At 36.0% G+C, this 15,886-nt stretch overlaps 1 protein-coding gene across 12 annotated transcripts in view; it reads left to right on the forward strand.

Moving 5' to 3' along the window:
- The window catches only part of PKP4 (plakophilin 4), a 231,383-nt gene that overhangs the window by 152,856 nt on the left and 62,641 nt on the right, over positions 1 to 15,886 (forward strand). For 10 of the 12 annotated variants that reach the window (XM_078070824.1, XM_078070823.1, XM_078070828.1 and 7 more), the window contains one exon: positions 1,573 to 1,607. The exons of 1 other annotated variant lie outside the window; for it this stretch is intronic. In XM_078070824.1, coding sequence (XP_077926950.1) covers positions 1,573 to 1,607 — 35 coding nt within the window. Of the gene's footprint in view, positions 1 to 1,572; positions 1,608 to 3,672; positions 3,755 to 15,886 lie in introns of all 12 variants that reach the window. One more of the 12 variants, XM_078070829.1, reaches the window with a different exon arrangement.

Below are 15,886 nucleotides of genomic sequence, written 5' to 3' on the forward strand. Positions count from 1 at the left end.
TTGACCAAGTTGGCATCTTTTCCTGTCCCATCAGTCCCTTCTGAAATCAGGAGTGCCTCAGATAAAGGAACATCAGCAGAGTGCTAAAAATTTGCATTAACTGATTGACTCCATTCACCAGGAGCCTGCCCCCCTGCTTGCAGCTAGTTCAAGGTCCTGCCTTGAACTAGGCAGTTCACTCAGGCACAAAGCTGAAGTTTAGGGAGTTCTTACAGAATCTGGAGTTTCATTAACCACTTAATGAACTGGGAAAATATCAGGGGGTAACAAGAACTTAAAATCGTAGAACTTATAGCACTCAAAGCATTTTCCCTTCTCTGTTCCAAGTCCTTTATTTTATAGTGTTTCCTTAAGCCCAAAGTCATACACCTTTTACTTAAATTTAAAACACTCTAAAAATCTGCCAATATGTACTTTTTTTCTGATTTCAAAAAAGTACAAATGTTTAAGAAGGAAAAGAAAAAAACTTTTAGTTATACCCCACAGAAATAACTGTTAACACTTTGGTTTTTATTTTTCCAGACTTCTTTCTAGGCATATTGTATGTGTGTATGTGTACGTGTTTAATGCAAAAATGGGATCATAAGCCATTCTGCCATATATAGTAGTGAGAAGCCCTGACTTTGGAATCAGGCCATCCTGGGTTTAGATCTCAGCAGTTCTGGTTAACAGCAAAGACTTTGGCCAGTTTCTTTCCCTGTAAAATAAGGATGATGATGTATCTATTCATAAGGTTGTGGATAATATAAAGGAGATAACTTATGTGAAGTACTTCATTAAGCAAATGTTTGATAATCTAGCCTCTTGTTCTCTTGTTCCTATGTTCTACCACACTGTCCCCTTAGCACCCTGCTTTCCTGTAGTTGGAGGGTGGGGCGTGTGAGGCGGGGGACAGGGAGGCACAGATAATGTTTTTATGCACAAATTTCTTAAAATTTAAATTTATTAAACTCTGTTAGAGACATGTAAAGCTAAAATATTCTCCTGGATTTTCAAATCTTATATTTTTTATTCAAAGGTTTATATGACTTAAGTTTTATAAGGTAAATTCAGTTCAAACTAACCCCATTAACTTTTGTGTCTATTAATAGTTTCTAGGGCTTCTTTTGAAAATAACTAAAATGAATGAAGTTCTTAACAGCCTTTTGGGTCCTTTTTAACGTGTTGTGTTCAGTGCATACATATATAAGTACTTTGTGTATAATGTAGATGTTCTTTTTAATGTGTATGTAGTTTTCATATTAATTATCACAAAAAGCAACATAATACATCATAAGTACCATGAATATCATATATAGTTATGCTATTTTATTTGTCTTATCCAAGGGGAATCTTATGTCACTTTATAATTTGCCTTAATTTTCTAGTAGAAATACAGTTTTGTCTCAAACTGATATGGAAGGTTAAATAGTGTCTAAAAATTCACTTAGAAGAGTAGCTTTAAATTCTGAGATTTTTATAATTTTATGTAATGCAATGTGAAAATTAAATGTTGATGTGCAAAATAGGCCCACAGTTAAATTTTATGACAAAGGAAGTAAATGTCCCTTTTTTTTCCCCCCTTTTCTCTAGCTCAACTGAGAAGTCATTTCCTTGGAGATCAACAGGTATGAGTTTTTATCATATAAAAAAATCTTTATTATGTCTTACACACACAACAAGAACAGTTTCATAGCCTGCTTTCTCAATTTACTGCCTCTTGGTGAAATAAGCCAAGCAGAGCCTTTACTAGTGACAATATTGAACTACTTTGCTTTGAAGTAGTTCTTAATTTACTTGATTGTTTTGAACATTGTGAAGTAGGTTTGTATATGTCAGCTATAAAGAAAATTAAAGCATTGGACATCAACATATCAGTGTTATAATCACTGGACACTTTTAATATCAACATATATTATCTAAGTATTTTCTTTTCTATCATAAGAAAGTACAGTAATGCCCTCACAAAAGTTACTGCATCACCTGGGGAAGTTGGCTAATCATTTATATAAATCAAGGTCTTTCCTTTCATAGTGTTTCCTACACTCAAGGGAAGAGTTGCCTTAAACGTTCATATTCTTTATGTACCCAGATGTAAAACATATATGGTAGCTTCTAATACAGTCCAGAAGCTTCTGATGTAATCTCCTTATCTATTTACCCCAAATTCATTTCATATAAAGGATGAATTACATTAAGGAAGGTGTAAAGCCCCTTTCACAAATATTTGATGTCTTCATAGTAGATGTTCATTCATTAGTGTTTGTTGAGCACCTACACCATGGACCCAGTACTGTACACATCACTGGTTACACAGTGATGGGCACAACATACACGATCCTGCACTTCCCATGGCGCTTACAATGTAGAGGACAATGTCATCAATATTTAAATGGTAGAATGGGCCTTGAAATCTAAATACTTTGGCAATTTTTAAATGAGCTTTGAACTTGATTAAAACTCAAAAATCACCAAATGCCTGGTATCTGAGTTTACCAGAACCTGTTACCAGGGTTATTCATAGTGCATACAAGGCACTCTGCTGTTTTATAAAGAAGCTGTTCCCAAGAATTGTAGTGTTTATTCAGACCAAAGACATATGAGGAGCTACTTAGCAATAAGTCTCATAGCAGTAGTTTAATATAAGGAAAATCATGTCATGAAATAATATGCGGTTAGATGCCAGAAATATATTATGTGGAAAACACTGTTGTAAATGGACAACCTCCTTCTGAGATAGCTTTGCAGAGAAAATGGTACTGGAGCCTAGAGACTGACGGGTGGCCAGGCTCTGGAGAGCGCTTTGTTACTGCACAGCAAGAGACAGAAATGTCACATCCGAACATTTAAAACTGGTTTGAGAGATGGTAAAATGCGCAAAGTCTAGATAGCCACATTGGGTCAAATTATAGAGATCTGTAAATACAACTCTAAATTGAACTCTCCTGCAGGTCATGGGGAACCACTGAAAATCCTCTGAACAAAAAGTCACCTGATTGAAATATTCCTCAGGAGAAATACCAGAACTATAAACTAATTAAAAAGTGATTTGAAAAATTTAAAGAAAAATGCAAAGCACACAGTAGTCATTTGGTACTTGGTTGTGGCAAAAATTTACCACTTAATATAAAATTATTCTGTAAGTTTATCTTTAATAGTGCATCATTAATTTATTCCAGAAATATTTCTTGAGAGCCTTAAACGGTTCTCTAGCACATAGTTGTCAAAGTTTAAAACAATATCCTTGTCCTCTTAAGTGCTTCAAGTCTAGTGGAGGTATGTAACTCTATACGCTCAAAATTTGGTGGTGGGGGGGGAGCTATAAAGGAAAACTACAGGTATATACCATATTTACTGATAGTCCCTATTTCTGGACATTCGGGTTGTTTCTAATTTTTTACTATTATAAATGACATTGTGGTAAATATCCCTGTATATAAAATTATATCTGTACTTTTGACTTACCTTAGGCTGACTTTTAGGAAATAAAGTATTATTTAGAGTATATGAACATTTTTAAGACTCTTGTTATGTGTAACCAAGTTGCTTTCCTGAAAAGACTATATTATTTCTCCCTCCCTTTAGGTATGTAACGTTGATCCTCTTGTATTTCCTCATTTGACATCATCATTTATATTTCTTTCTACCTACAAAATATTAAAATCTCCTATATATTGCCCTTTTCTGTTGGAGTGGTTGTTTGATAGGTGAGAACTCTTTAAGCCCAAGCCTGATAGCTGTATCAGTCAAGTGGGGAACACCCAGCCCATGCCAGGTAATTCCATATGAGGGATTTGATATGGGAGGTTATGGTTCAGGTGCGGATTGCAAGGTTTGGGAGAATTAAACAGCATCTGAAACACACAAGAGACTGATCATACCCACAGCTGCTACCATTTCTAGGACTGAGGGGACAATGGGTTAGGTGGTTTTGTTTTTAAACTGGAGCACTGATGGGAGGTGGGGCAGGGGGAGATTTCCAGCATTAGCTGGAACCAGGAAGAAGATAAAGCCAAGCCAGAAGTGCTGCCTAGAGCCGAGCTGGAGAACATCTGGCTGAGCTGAGCTGAAACAGGCAAGTGGTGGTTTATCACTACCTAAAGCCAGCCAGGCACAGGGTATAATTGTGTTGATTTGCATACAGAGAGAATGAACTTAGATCAGGAAGGACACATAATAGAGAATGAGATCTCTGGGCCCTTGATGTCCTTTCTGCCTCCCCTCCCCTTCCCTCCCCTCTGGTACTTTTACTCATAAGCTTCAGTCATTTGACCACCACCTTCATGATTTACTAATGAGTTAAATATAGATAAAATATTATGTATGTGTGTCTGTGTATATTGTCCAAGTAGCTCCCTAAATACCTTAGTGTTAGGTATTTACAATACAACTTAATACAACTCCAGTAATTCATCTGTCTTCACCACAGCTACATTTGTAAATCACACCTAATATAACTGTTTCATCCCTTACTTTTGTTGGAATACACTCTTAACCCAAACTCCTGTTCATACCTGGCAGGTGTTACATTTACTTACCCTATTTTTCTTTTGAGGGAAGAGGAGTGCATTAATCTTCAACCACTGCAATCACAACTACTGTTTACTCAACTTTCTATTATTTTAACTGTATTCATGTTACTTGTGTGCTTTCTTAAATTTGCCTACTTTCAAGCCATACTTAAGACATTTAAGTTGTAACTATGGCAATAAGCTACAAAGATAAAGGTAGAAAATTGAAATTTGGTTGTATGCATAAAAGAGTAAAATCTGATTTGTTTCAGGTTTCTTTTTCTAAGTAGTTATAGATGTCTTTAGAGGTTTGATTGTAAATAAATAATGGCATAAAATGGCAGTTTTGCTGCTACTTTTCTGTAAAGTTTTAACTGTTATCTTCTCTTTACCACATTGCATGCAGAGATACTAAACATAGTATATAAAAATCATCTCATTTTTAGAATTTGGCAGTCCTGCCCAGAATAAGGGGCAGGGGTGGCTTAAAAGTAAAATATATATATATATATATATATATATATATATATATATATATATTTAAAAGGTCTTTCAGTCTCCTCCGTGTTTAGCTAGATCTTGACAAAAGTAACATCTTTATTCAATTTTCTTGGTTTCTTAAATAAGAAAGGATTACATGAAAAGATTTAGGATTGAAAGTCTCTTATTGTTCCTCATTTTTCTTTAATATTTTGAAGTTTTCCTGCAGACAATTTCTCTACCTTTATATATATATTACAAATTTGACTTGAAAAGCTTGGCACTTCAAAAGTTTTTGAGCAGTCACGTGAATTGTTAGCAGGGCAGTGGTTTGATCACTACCTGGGAGAGATCCTTGCTTGCTCAGGTATTTTCAGGATGGTACATTCTGTTGAAATGCCAGAAACGGAGACCAGCTGCTGAATTTTGTTTTAAATAGCTAACTCAGAGCAGAGTCATTTTCTAAGGAAGAGCTCAGGATGCCCTAGGCAGAAAAGATTTCCATTGCTTTATGATTCAGTTCAGAATCCGTTTGCGCATTTGCTTGAGTTGGTTGGTTGGTCGTTTAGGTCCCTCAGTCGTTTGGTTGGTTTTTGTATTAGGGTTAGTAGGCTGTTGGAAAGTAAAAAAAGCCAAAGCTTTTTAAGTTTGGTGCTCAAAGAGATGACTTCCCAAAGCATGAGGAATAACCGTCCACTCTACAAAACATTTCTGTGTCCTCAGGCTGGTTGAGAAGGAATCTTGAGGAGAAGCTTCCCCAGAAGCATTTATACTTTATTGTTATCTTGCTTTACTGTTCTCCCTCTCTTCATTGTTCTGTATTTTCTAGCTTACCAGCATTACATATCTAATCTCTAAAAACATAAAATGCGCATCCTTTTGTCTTTTGTAAAGGGAGTTTATCATTTTCTGTTTTGGCTTAGTTTCTTCCCTAGTCTTGCATCTCTTATAACCTTGCATTTTTGTGTTTTTTTATGTATGTTCTGCTAAAAAAAGAGTGAGGAAGGAGTGTTGTCTTAGTGTTCCTTCCTGTTTTCTCTTTTATTAGTGTTCCATTTTTCCATCATTCACATCTTTGTACCTCTTAAAAATTTATGTATTTGTACAGTCTCTTATGTTCTGCCAAAATTTGAGGTAGCATTTGAGGACACAGACAGTAAAATAGAAGATAAACACTATAATCATGAAACTGTATAATAGAATAATAGGTAAAGGCCTGAAGAAAGTGAGATGCAAATATATGCACATGTAATTATAATTCTTTATGATGGAAAATATTATGCAGAGTAGCTTTTAAAGAAAAGAAAAAAAGACCTCTGGCTTACTTCTCGTTTTTAAAAAAGCACACCAATTTACTCACACACACAAAAAAACAAAACAAAACACACCACCATACGTAGTGTGTGTTACCTACCAGACAGAAGCTGTTGAAACCGTAAATTGAGTCCTTTTGTCAAAGTGTTCATTGGTTGTTACTTAAATCCTCCAGCCACATCCTGCAAAGTGAATTGTGCCACACGTCGCAATTTCACAGTTTTTCTGTTCCAGGAAAAAAAATTACTATAGTCTAGGCAGCTTCCAGTTTTAGTACTTATGTGTAAAATGAGGAGCGGGGAGCAGCATGGCGTCAGCAGGAGAAGCCTATCCTTCCCTCCTCACCGCCTCCCCGACCCCCCCTTCCCTGCAGATTAAGAGAAGGAGACTTCTTCTGAACCTCAGTGCACCGTCTGTTCCGACAGGCCAAAGAATCAGGTTCACTTGCACTTGAGAAATAGTCATAAGAGCAGATATTAGTGTATGTTAAATAACTGATTGGGAATTACTACTCCTAAGAAAGTAAAGAAGCCAAAAGATTAGTCTTTCCGAAAGCAACAAGTTTAGCAAAGGACACAGGAGAATGAAAGTAAGGGGAATTTCTGGTTGACCTAGAAGGCATTAAAGGGTAAAGAGACTTGAATCAGTCTTTTACAATAAGTAATGAGTAGGAGAGAAAATATTAATGACCTCATAGAGTTGAGGTAGTTGATGTTTGGTAATAAATATGAAAGGGAATGAAAAAGATTATGATAAAACAGAAATTTTAAACTGAGAAGATGATTTAACTTCACAGTGCCACATCCGTTTACTGTGGAATATGTACTGGAGTGCCACAATTTTCACATACTGTCCATTTAAATCATTATCGTGTGGTATGTACTGAGAGTAGTAGTTTGTGTATACTACAAAATTTAAGACTTTATAGGGATTAGGTTTTGCATTTTGTTCCTAAAATGAATGGGCACAACTTTCTTCCACTATGGTGGGTTAAAAAAAAAAAAAACCATAAATACTGAAGATAGAAGATAAAAGATAAATGAGAGACTAGCCCTAAGTCAATTTATCTTTCTTTTTTCCTCCATCTGGAGCAAGTAATTTACAACACAAAGAAGCATCAGCATATCATGAGATAAGACGCAAACTTAAATGGGAACACTTTATGCCTCAGTAGAAATGTACCGGATTTATAAAGGCGATAGAAGAGGAATCTATATTATACATGTTCATAAATAGGATATTAGATTAGCAATCATGTATAAAGGACCATTATTTTATTGAGGATTTTGGATGTTATGATTTATTGTGGCTGTAAATTGTATAAATGACAAATTTCATCATACATTCATTCCTTCCTATTTCTCTTCTAAGTAACAGGAGGATACGAAAACCGGCCAAGTTTTTCCTCCCTTATTATTTCAGGCCTTCTGAGCCACACAGTCATGATAGTCTTCTTACCACAGCTACAGTGAGGTCGCTTCCTAAATCACCACTATAAATGTTCTCTTAACTTTTTAATGTTTCATGACTAAGCCCCCCCCACACACACACCCCTTTGGGTTTGTTTTGTTTTTAATTCAATGAGGCTATATTATACATTATCCTATGACTTGGGTTTTTTCCTTAACAGCATAGTAAAAACCAAGCATGTGTTTCTGTATCAGTATATGAAGATCTGCCTCTTTTTAAATGGCTAAGTACCCATGGTTTAGAAAATTTATGTAAGCGGTCCCTAACTGGTAAATATTTGATTTTTCCCCAATTTTTTCCTTTGACAAACCATGGTAAAAGTTTTCTCTGTACATCTGTCTGAGTGTCTTTGTCGATTACATTTTTTTAAGTGGAACTGCCTGGGCAAGGGTATATACGGGGGCTTTTTGGGCAAATATTGTCAAATTGCCCATCAAAAATGCATAATAATTTGTAGGAGGGGGTGAGACTTTTCCTCCGCCTTCTTAGGTTAAATGACTGGGGTGGAGGGGCAGTGAATTTAACTGACAACAGTTAAATTAATAGAAAAGTAATCCCGAAGTATTCATATACACATAGGAGTTCACAAAAGTAGTTTACCTAAATGGCTAAAGTTAGGAGTTACTACCTAACTTAATGGAGTAGAGGAAGTGGGCAGAAAAGGCTTCTGTAGGGAAAAAGAAATGGGTTTCTAGGGGAACAAACGGGTATAAGAAATCTTGTGAAAATGTTTGTTTATGCAGGTGCAAGTGGTCCTCCCATTTTTTTCTTCATGCTATATATCTCCCCCAGGGGAGATCCATGGCAGCCTCACTCCCAGAAGTTTCTGCTTTTGGTGAAATAAAGGATACTCCATGAAGGCTTCTTAAATATTCGTTAAATCAGAACATTACGCGGGGACCAGCATACACTGACGATTCTTTCATTTGATTAGTTCTTATGGAAGTTGGGGATCGACCTGAAATTGGAATTTAATAAAATTCCTGTCTTTCTTTTCTTTTCATATCTGGATCAAAATGATCATATACATTTTTCTGTCAACAAAAATGCAACAACCACTACCAGAACAAGCAAAAAACAAACTTTTTTTTTTGCCATTGGAGGTAATTCAAGTACCAATACCTCATTCCAGAGGTTCCCATCTTTGCCGTACATTCAAATCACCTGTGGAGCTGTTCAAGTCTGGGGCCTGAACCAGGCATCAACGGTCTTTGAAGATACCACGTGATCCCACACTGCAGTCTGAGAATACTACCTACTCATAAGTAAATTAATTTAATTAGTGGTAATTAAAGAAAAGAATTAAAAGTTTATCCTGCCAGTCCTGTACAGATTATATTTTAGGATAACCAAATAACCCTGGCCATTAATAGCTATTTTAAGATAACTAAAATATACCAAAGGAATTTCTGCTGATAAATGTAGGAAGAACAATAAAATTAGAAAAATCACCAATTTGCATCCTCTAATGAAATAAATGACTCAAGCAAAAATTGTCAGTGTATGCAGAAACCTCTGTATTTTCGATCCTGGTTGCACATTAGAACCACCTTGGGAGTTTTTAAATTCCTAATATTCAGACCACAGCTTAGGCTGATTGAATTGGAATTCCTGGGCGTGGGACTCAGTCAGCAATAGTTTCTAAGCTCTACAACCACCCCCATCCCAGGCGATTACAGTGTGCATTAGGAGAGAGGTTGATAGTGAACTTGAAAATATGGAAAGACCAGACTGCCATCACTTGAATTGGCTGACTGATTGTAACAACTGTAAAAGTTACAATATGACACGATGTAAAGTACACAACACCATAAAGTATTCTAACCACAAAAGTTTGACCTGAAAGCTTCTAGCTCTAACTTTCTGCTTAAAAGACATACAGAGGTTAAAAGATATATAAATGCCACCATGAGAAACCCACACGCTAATTCAGAATGTGGAGCATCCTGAGTTTATTGCTGTGATTCCCTCAGTGAGCCAAGAAAATGAAAATGAGGGTATGGGAGCCCCTTTTTAGATTTAAGGTACTAAGTAACAATCATAGTCCAACACCATCAGTAAATCTTATTTCAGCCTGACTAATACAAGCCAACTGAAGACAAATTTTTGAGACATCAGGAAAATTTGACTGTGAACTCATTATATGGTATGATGGAATAAATGTAGTTTTTTGAAGTCCTTATTTTACAGAGCTACATATGGAAGTATTTAGAGTCAAAATGATCTGATGTGAGGGATCTGTTTTAAAATTCTATAACAGAAGAAAGGAAAAAGATAAATGGAGCATAAAAAGTATGGCATAATGTTGTTAACTATTAAATTGGGAAGGTTGTTAATTACACTTCTGTTTTCTTTTTTTTAAGACTTATTTATTTATTTTAGAGGGAAGAGAGAGAGAGAGAGAGTCCCAAGCAGACTCCACGCTGAGCGTGGAGCCTGATGCGGGACTTGATCCCAGGACTCTGAGATCATGACCTGAGCTGAAATCATGAGTCGGGCACTTATCCGAATGAGCCACCCAGGCGCCCCTTCTCTCTCTCCCTTTATGTTTGAAAACTTTAATTTTAAAAAACTGAAATACAAATTCTTTAAACAAAAGGTTCAGCATATTGGGGATGAAACTAGTACATCAGAGTGACACATGTTAAAGCCAGCCAGCTGTTGGCCATGCTGCCAGTGTGAGCCATGACACAAATGATCCACTATGAGATGAATGACAGTTTCCAGCCAGTAGACGTTACTTAATGTTTATTTCCACATAGTGGGATTTTGTTAAATGAATCCTAATTTCAGCTGAATTACCTATAATGTGCGGACATCAGCCTTTCTGCTAGTTTAGAACTCTGCATTTATTGCTGTTTTGTGCAGGTTCTAGGTAGCTTCACTGTACACATCTTAGCTACAAACACTTTCACAGCCTAACTAATTAGCCATAAGGCAGTTGCACTATAAAAGATAAAATCATGAAAAAAAATAGAGATATTCATTCAAAGGACATAATGAAATAAGAAAAATGAATAGCAAAATGTAGAGGACTATGGCAAAAGGCAAAATATTTGAATACATTCAAATTGTGTAATGTAGAGTCATGGCAATACTGCTTTTATTTTGCGGATTGTACCTAAGCATTTATCTTCAAAGTCTTTGGTTGATAGCATTATACACTTTTGCTTGTTGCTCTGTCTCCTTGTTGGCATCACACTTTCTCTTTTTTCTTCATTAAGAGGGGCATCAGATTTCAAATACTAGGATTCATCTCTGAAACTGAATTTTGTGTTGTCCTGTGATAAGCCTTCTACACTGTTGTTCGTTCTTGGCATATTGTGTTTGTGTTGAAATTGCTTATGGTAAAGTAATCTATAGCAAAGATGCTTATAGTGAAAAGACTGGACAAGGTTTGTGGATAAGTGGCAACCACCAAATAAGAATATTCGCATTCGAATATTCGAATGTTCTTACACCATTTACACATACTGTATGGGGATGTATGTAACACACCCCCATAAGACTTAAATACACTGAATTAGAACTTTTTTTTAGAGAGAGAGAGCACACGCATGGGGTGAGGGACAGAGGGAGAGGGAGGGAGAGAATCTTAAGCACGCCCCACGCTCAGCGCAGAGCCCAACACAGGGCTCGATCTCAACGACCCTGAGATCGTGACCTGAGCCAAAATCAAGAGTCCATCGCTTAACCAACTGAGCCACCGGAAGCGCCCAGTAAGGTAGGACTTTGTATTAAAATCACATATCCAGTTTTAGCCTCTAACATTTTATGTTTAATATAAACATGTTAAATAAACATTTAAGTGTTCTCATGCTCTTAATGATATGTGAACAAATATTCTATTAACTACCTAAAATAAAATAGAAAAGTACCAAGTTTAGGGCCGCCTGGGTGGCTCAGTTGGTTAAGCAACTACCTTCGGCTCAGGTCGTGATCCTGGAGTCCCGGGATCGAGTCCCGCGTCGGGCTCCCGGCTCGGCAGGGAGTCTGCTTCTCCCTCTGACCCTCACCCCTCTCATGCTCTGTCTCTCATTCTCTCTCTCAAATAAATAAATAAAATCTTTAAAAAAAAAAAAGTATCAAGTTTAAAAGCTCGTTTTTCCGTTACCACCTCCTCAACGCACAGAGCCACACTTCCTCAGTTTACAGTTGTTGCTTTGGGAAATGTCAGAAAGGCTACCATCTGTAACCCCACATTTCATTCGTAAGCCAAAGTTAGTCTGCATTTAGCTCTATCTTGATAATCTTTACCAAAAAAGATAACTCAATAGAAAATTTACAGTAAAACCTAGTTTCAGAAGACTTATTCATTTCTTTTTGATAGGAATATCATCCTACCCTTACAGATTTCTATGGGTTTTTTTTTTTAAGAAGTTTTCTTGGGGCACCTGGGTGGCTCAGTTGGTTAAGCATCTGCCTTGGGCTCAGGTCAGGATCCCCTGGGATCCAGCCCAAGTCGGGCTCCCGGCTCAGCTGGGAGTATGTTTGTCCCTCTCCCTCTGCACCGCCCCCCCCCCCCGCCGCCTCTCCCCCCACCATGCTCTCTCTCAGATAAATAAATAAAATCTTTTTTTTTTTTTTAAAGGAAGTTTTCTTGGTTTTTTGTTTTGGGGGTTTTTGTTTTAACAGAGGGAATCTATCTTCTATCTCATACTATCAAATATACTCTTCTATATTTGGTAACATTTTTTTCCCTAAAAGGAATTTTGAAAAAATATTTGAATGATTTTTGAGCACTTTTGTTCCATAGATCACTGATTTTTTTACATCACAGAAAATCCTTTATTCTTTTTTTAGCTTTCTCTGTAGGAAGCAAGAGGCCCATGGCCTTTTATGAGTACCTACTTGTAAACTCAGTGTTAGAAACTTGACATGTGTGATCCATTTCTTTTCATCTTTATAATTCTAAATTCCTTCTTTTTCTAGTTTTCCTCTTACATATATAAATTCTTTATGGTAAGTGTGACACCTGTATTTTAATTCATCCCTAGACTAAAAATACTTGATAAATACCCATTTTAATATGACTATTTGCAGAAAGACCTTTTTTTTCCTAATAATTATTTTTTAATCATTTTGTATTCCTGAACAGAATTCAGGAATTTTAAAATATTTATGAAGAAGAGATCTCTCTGGTGACATTTAAAACTATAAAATACTTTTCAGATTTGCATTATAGAAATTAAATAAAGTGCTTTATACCAGCTTATGCAGAAACTAAGTTTGCTTAAGCCACAAAATTGAATCCGGGCTGATGAGCTTTTACAGTGGATTTCAAGGCAGGCTAATTGATGTTTAGAGCAAAGTTTAAAGTGAACTAGAAGACACTTCATTAATGGTTTCCATTTTCCAAGACTTTTCACTCAACATTTTCTAGATGAGTAAAATTTTTAGAGCCACTATCTTAATATTTAAAAGATAGCATAAGTATGCATAAGACCCAAGAATCTAGATACATTCAAGAGAACCAGACTAGAAATAGTTTCAGTAAACAAGATCTGCCCATTCTCGCAAGTTTTTGCTTCCATTAAAGCCCAGCTTTTAAAGGATGTCATACGTGTATAGTAATTTATATTTGAGTCAACAAAGTCCAGGTATCTCTAATCTTAAGATATCAGTCAATGTCTATCTGTGTCTTCTGTGGATCAAAGAATGTTTTTATGATTCATGTTTCCATCACCCTATTCACATTTCCACTCAGCAACAATATTTCCCGATGATCTCATTTCCTCTGATAATAAGGTTACCTGCTGTAGAAGTGAATCGTGTACATCGAAGGAGTTACTGAAGAGGAGAAGTCCTTTCAAGGCCATCATCCGTGTCCTCTTCCAGAATTTGGCCTAGAGCTTTACTTCTTAGCCATAGAAGGCACTGGAATATTGCTGCAGCTCTGTGGAATGTAGACTCCTTCCTGAACCTGTCGCCCTATAGGAAGCCAGAGAACCATAGCCAAACAGGAAGTTGAGTCCCCATAAGACAAAATTTTCTACTCATATTTTCATGAAGAGTATGAAAGCCCAACCTCACCTCACAGGCCAAAGTTGAAAGAAAAGTGAGCTACTCCATTTCCTTAATTGTCAAAGACAGCATCATCTGCCTTAACACTGCATTCTATTACCATCCCAGGAGTCCTGCCAAAACTCACATTACACTATCTTTTATGTAAGGGCAAACCTTTAAACACCATAGCAACTCAGAACAGGCACAAACAAGGAGAATCTAGCAAAAAGTTATAATATGCTGGACTGTGAAAGACTAGTTACAGAGTTGTATATACTAAAAATCTCCTTACTGATCTCTAGGTTCCCGTTTCCATGGTGATTTTACACATTGTACAGACCTCCATTTCGTATACCAAAAACAGTAAGACATATAGATCAACAAAACAGAGGATTTCAGTAATTTCAAGTTCTTTAGAGAGACCTTAGCCTTTTCCTGAGCATATTTTTATGCACACTTGGTGTGTATTTGGGAGATAAATCATAATACACTTTGTATTTTATCTTTCACTGTGAGCTTAATGGTGGATAATACATGAGATTTACGTAGCCCTACAGCATTACTGTCCCTTACCCACTAGTATTTTCTTAGCTGCAACCTACTTTTTCTAATTAATTGCCCTTGTTTAGGTGATATTGGGGCACTCAGATGAAATGTAACAGGCAGGATGGACCATGTTTCCAATAATCTCCCATTCATAAACACAAATGGAGATTATTTCATTCTACCTTGAAGCTTGTTCAAGTTCCATATTCTTAGACATGCATTTTCATAGAAGATGCTAATTTGATGTTTGAAAATGCCCCATAAAATATTTCTGATGTTCCACAAAACATGTTTGTGAAAAAATAACACATGGTCTTCAGTACACAGATGAAAGAAGTAGCATTGACATTCTGTTTGCCATTTTTGCTCATCAAAACGTCTCTCAATTTCATGTTCTCATTGCACTAACTCACAACATGTCAACTATTTAACTCTAGTTTATAGCAGTGATCATGAAACGATCCCATCCTGTAAGACTCTGTGGTTTCTCTGGTAAATTTGACTAGTGTCTTCTTTCATTCCTCATAGCACATGTTTTTAAAAGACATTCATTTTAAAGTAAGACTACATAGATAATACATAGTTAATAATTTTGAGCCTTACCCTACTACAATAAGAATACCTTCTATAGTAATTGGGAACTGGGTCTTCTTACTACAGGAATAGTGACTATGTGTATATACATTTATGTGTGTGTAATTTAGGAATTACAGGTTTTCAAGGAAACAGTAAATAATAGTAAAACAGTGTGAAAATAATTTAACTTTGTCTTAATGATTGAGAAGAAATATCAATATCTTTCTGTCTTTGCAGATATGCATTACATTGGGCTTCATTATAGAAGTAGAAAAATGAAGATCTACTTGATAGTTTAGAATTGATTGCTTTATAGCTCACTAATAGGATAATATATTATCATAATAGTTATAATATGATAAATATATGTATTTATCAACTTTTTAAAACTTTAACTTCAGTATTTACTTAAAGATAAAAAATAGGGGTACCTGGGTGGCTTGGTCAGTGGAGTGATCTTGAGGTGGTAGGCTTGAGCCCCATGTTGGGTGTAGAGATTACTTAAAAATTAAAAAATCTTTTAAAAAAATGAAATTTAGACCCTGTTCTCTAAATAACTCAATTATTTAAATCTTCAAATACTTTTCCACATTCTATTTTTTTGAGGTGTTGCATTTAAAAGTATAAGAAATGGGTGCCTGGGTGTCTCAGTTAAGCATCCAACTCTTGATTGTGGCTCAGGTCATGATCTCAGAGTTGTGCGATCGAGCCCCACATAGGACTGTGCATCCAGCAGGGAATCTGCTTGAGATTCTCTCTCTCCCTCTGCTCCTCTCTCTCTCTCTCTCTGTCTCTCAAATAAATAAATCTTTAAAAGTATAAGAAACAGGTGCTAATATTTAGAGAGGGTCCTTGGTTATATTACTTTCAGGGTAATTTTGTTTATTTCGTTTGTTTTTGTATTTTTTTGAGATACTAATTCTTTTAATTAAGGTGACCAGTATGGAATCCTGTATCTCACAATTTGTGCTTGCTGTGTTTAAGATTATTTATTTTAAACAGCT

The sequence above is a fragment of the Halichoerus grypus genome, chromosome 4 (genome assembly GCF_964656455.1).
Source record: "Halichoerus grypus chromosome 4, mHalGry1.hap1.1, whole genome shotgun sequence".
In the NCBI taxonomy this organism is placed as follows: Eukaryota; Metazoa; Chordata; class Mammalia; order Carnivora; family Phocidae; genus Halichoerus; species Halichoerus grypus.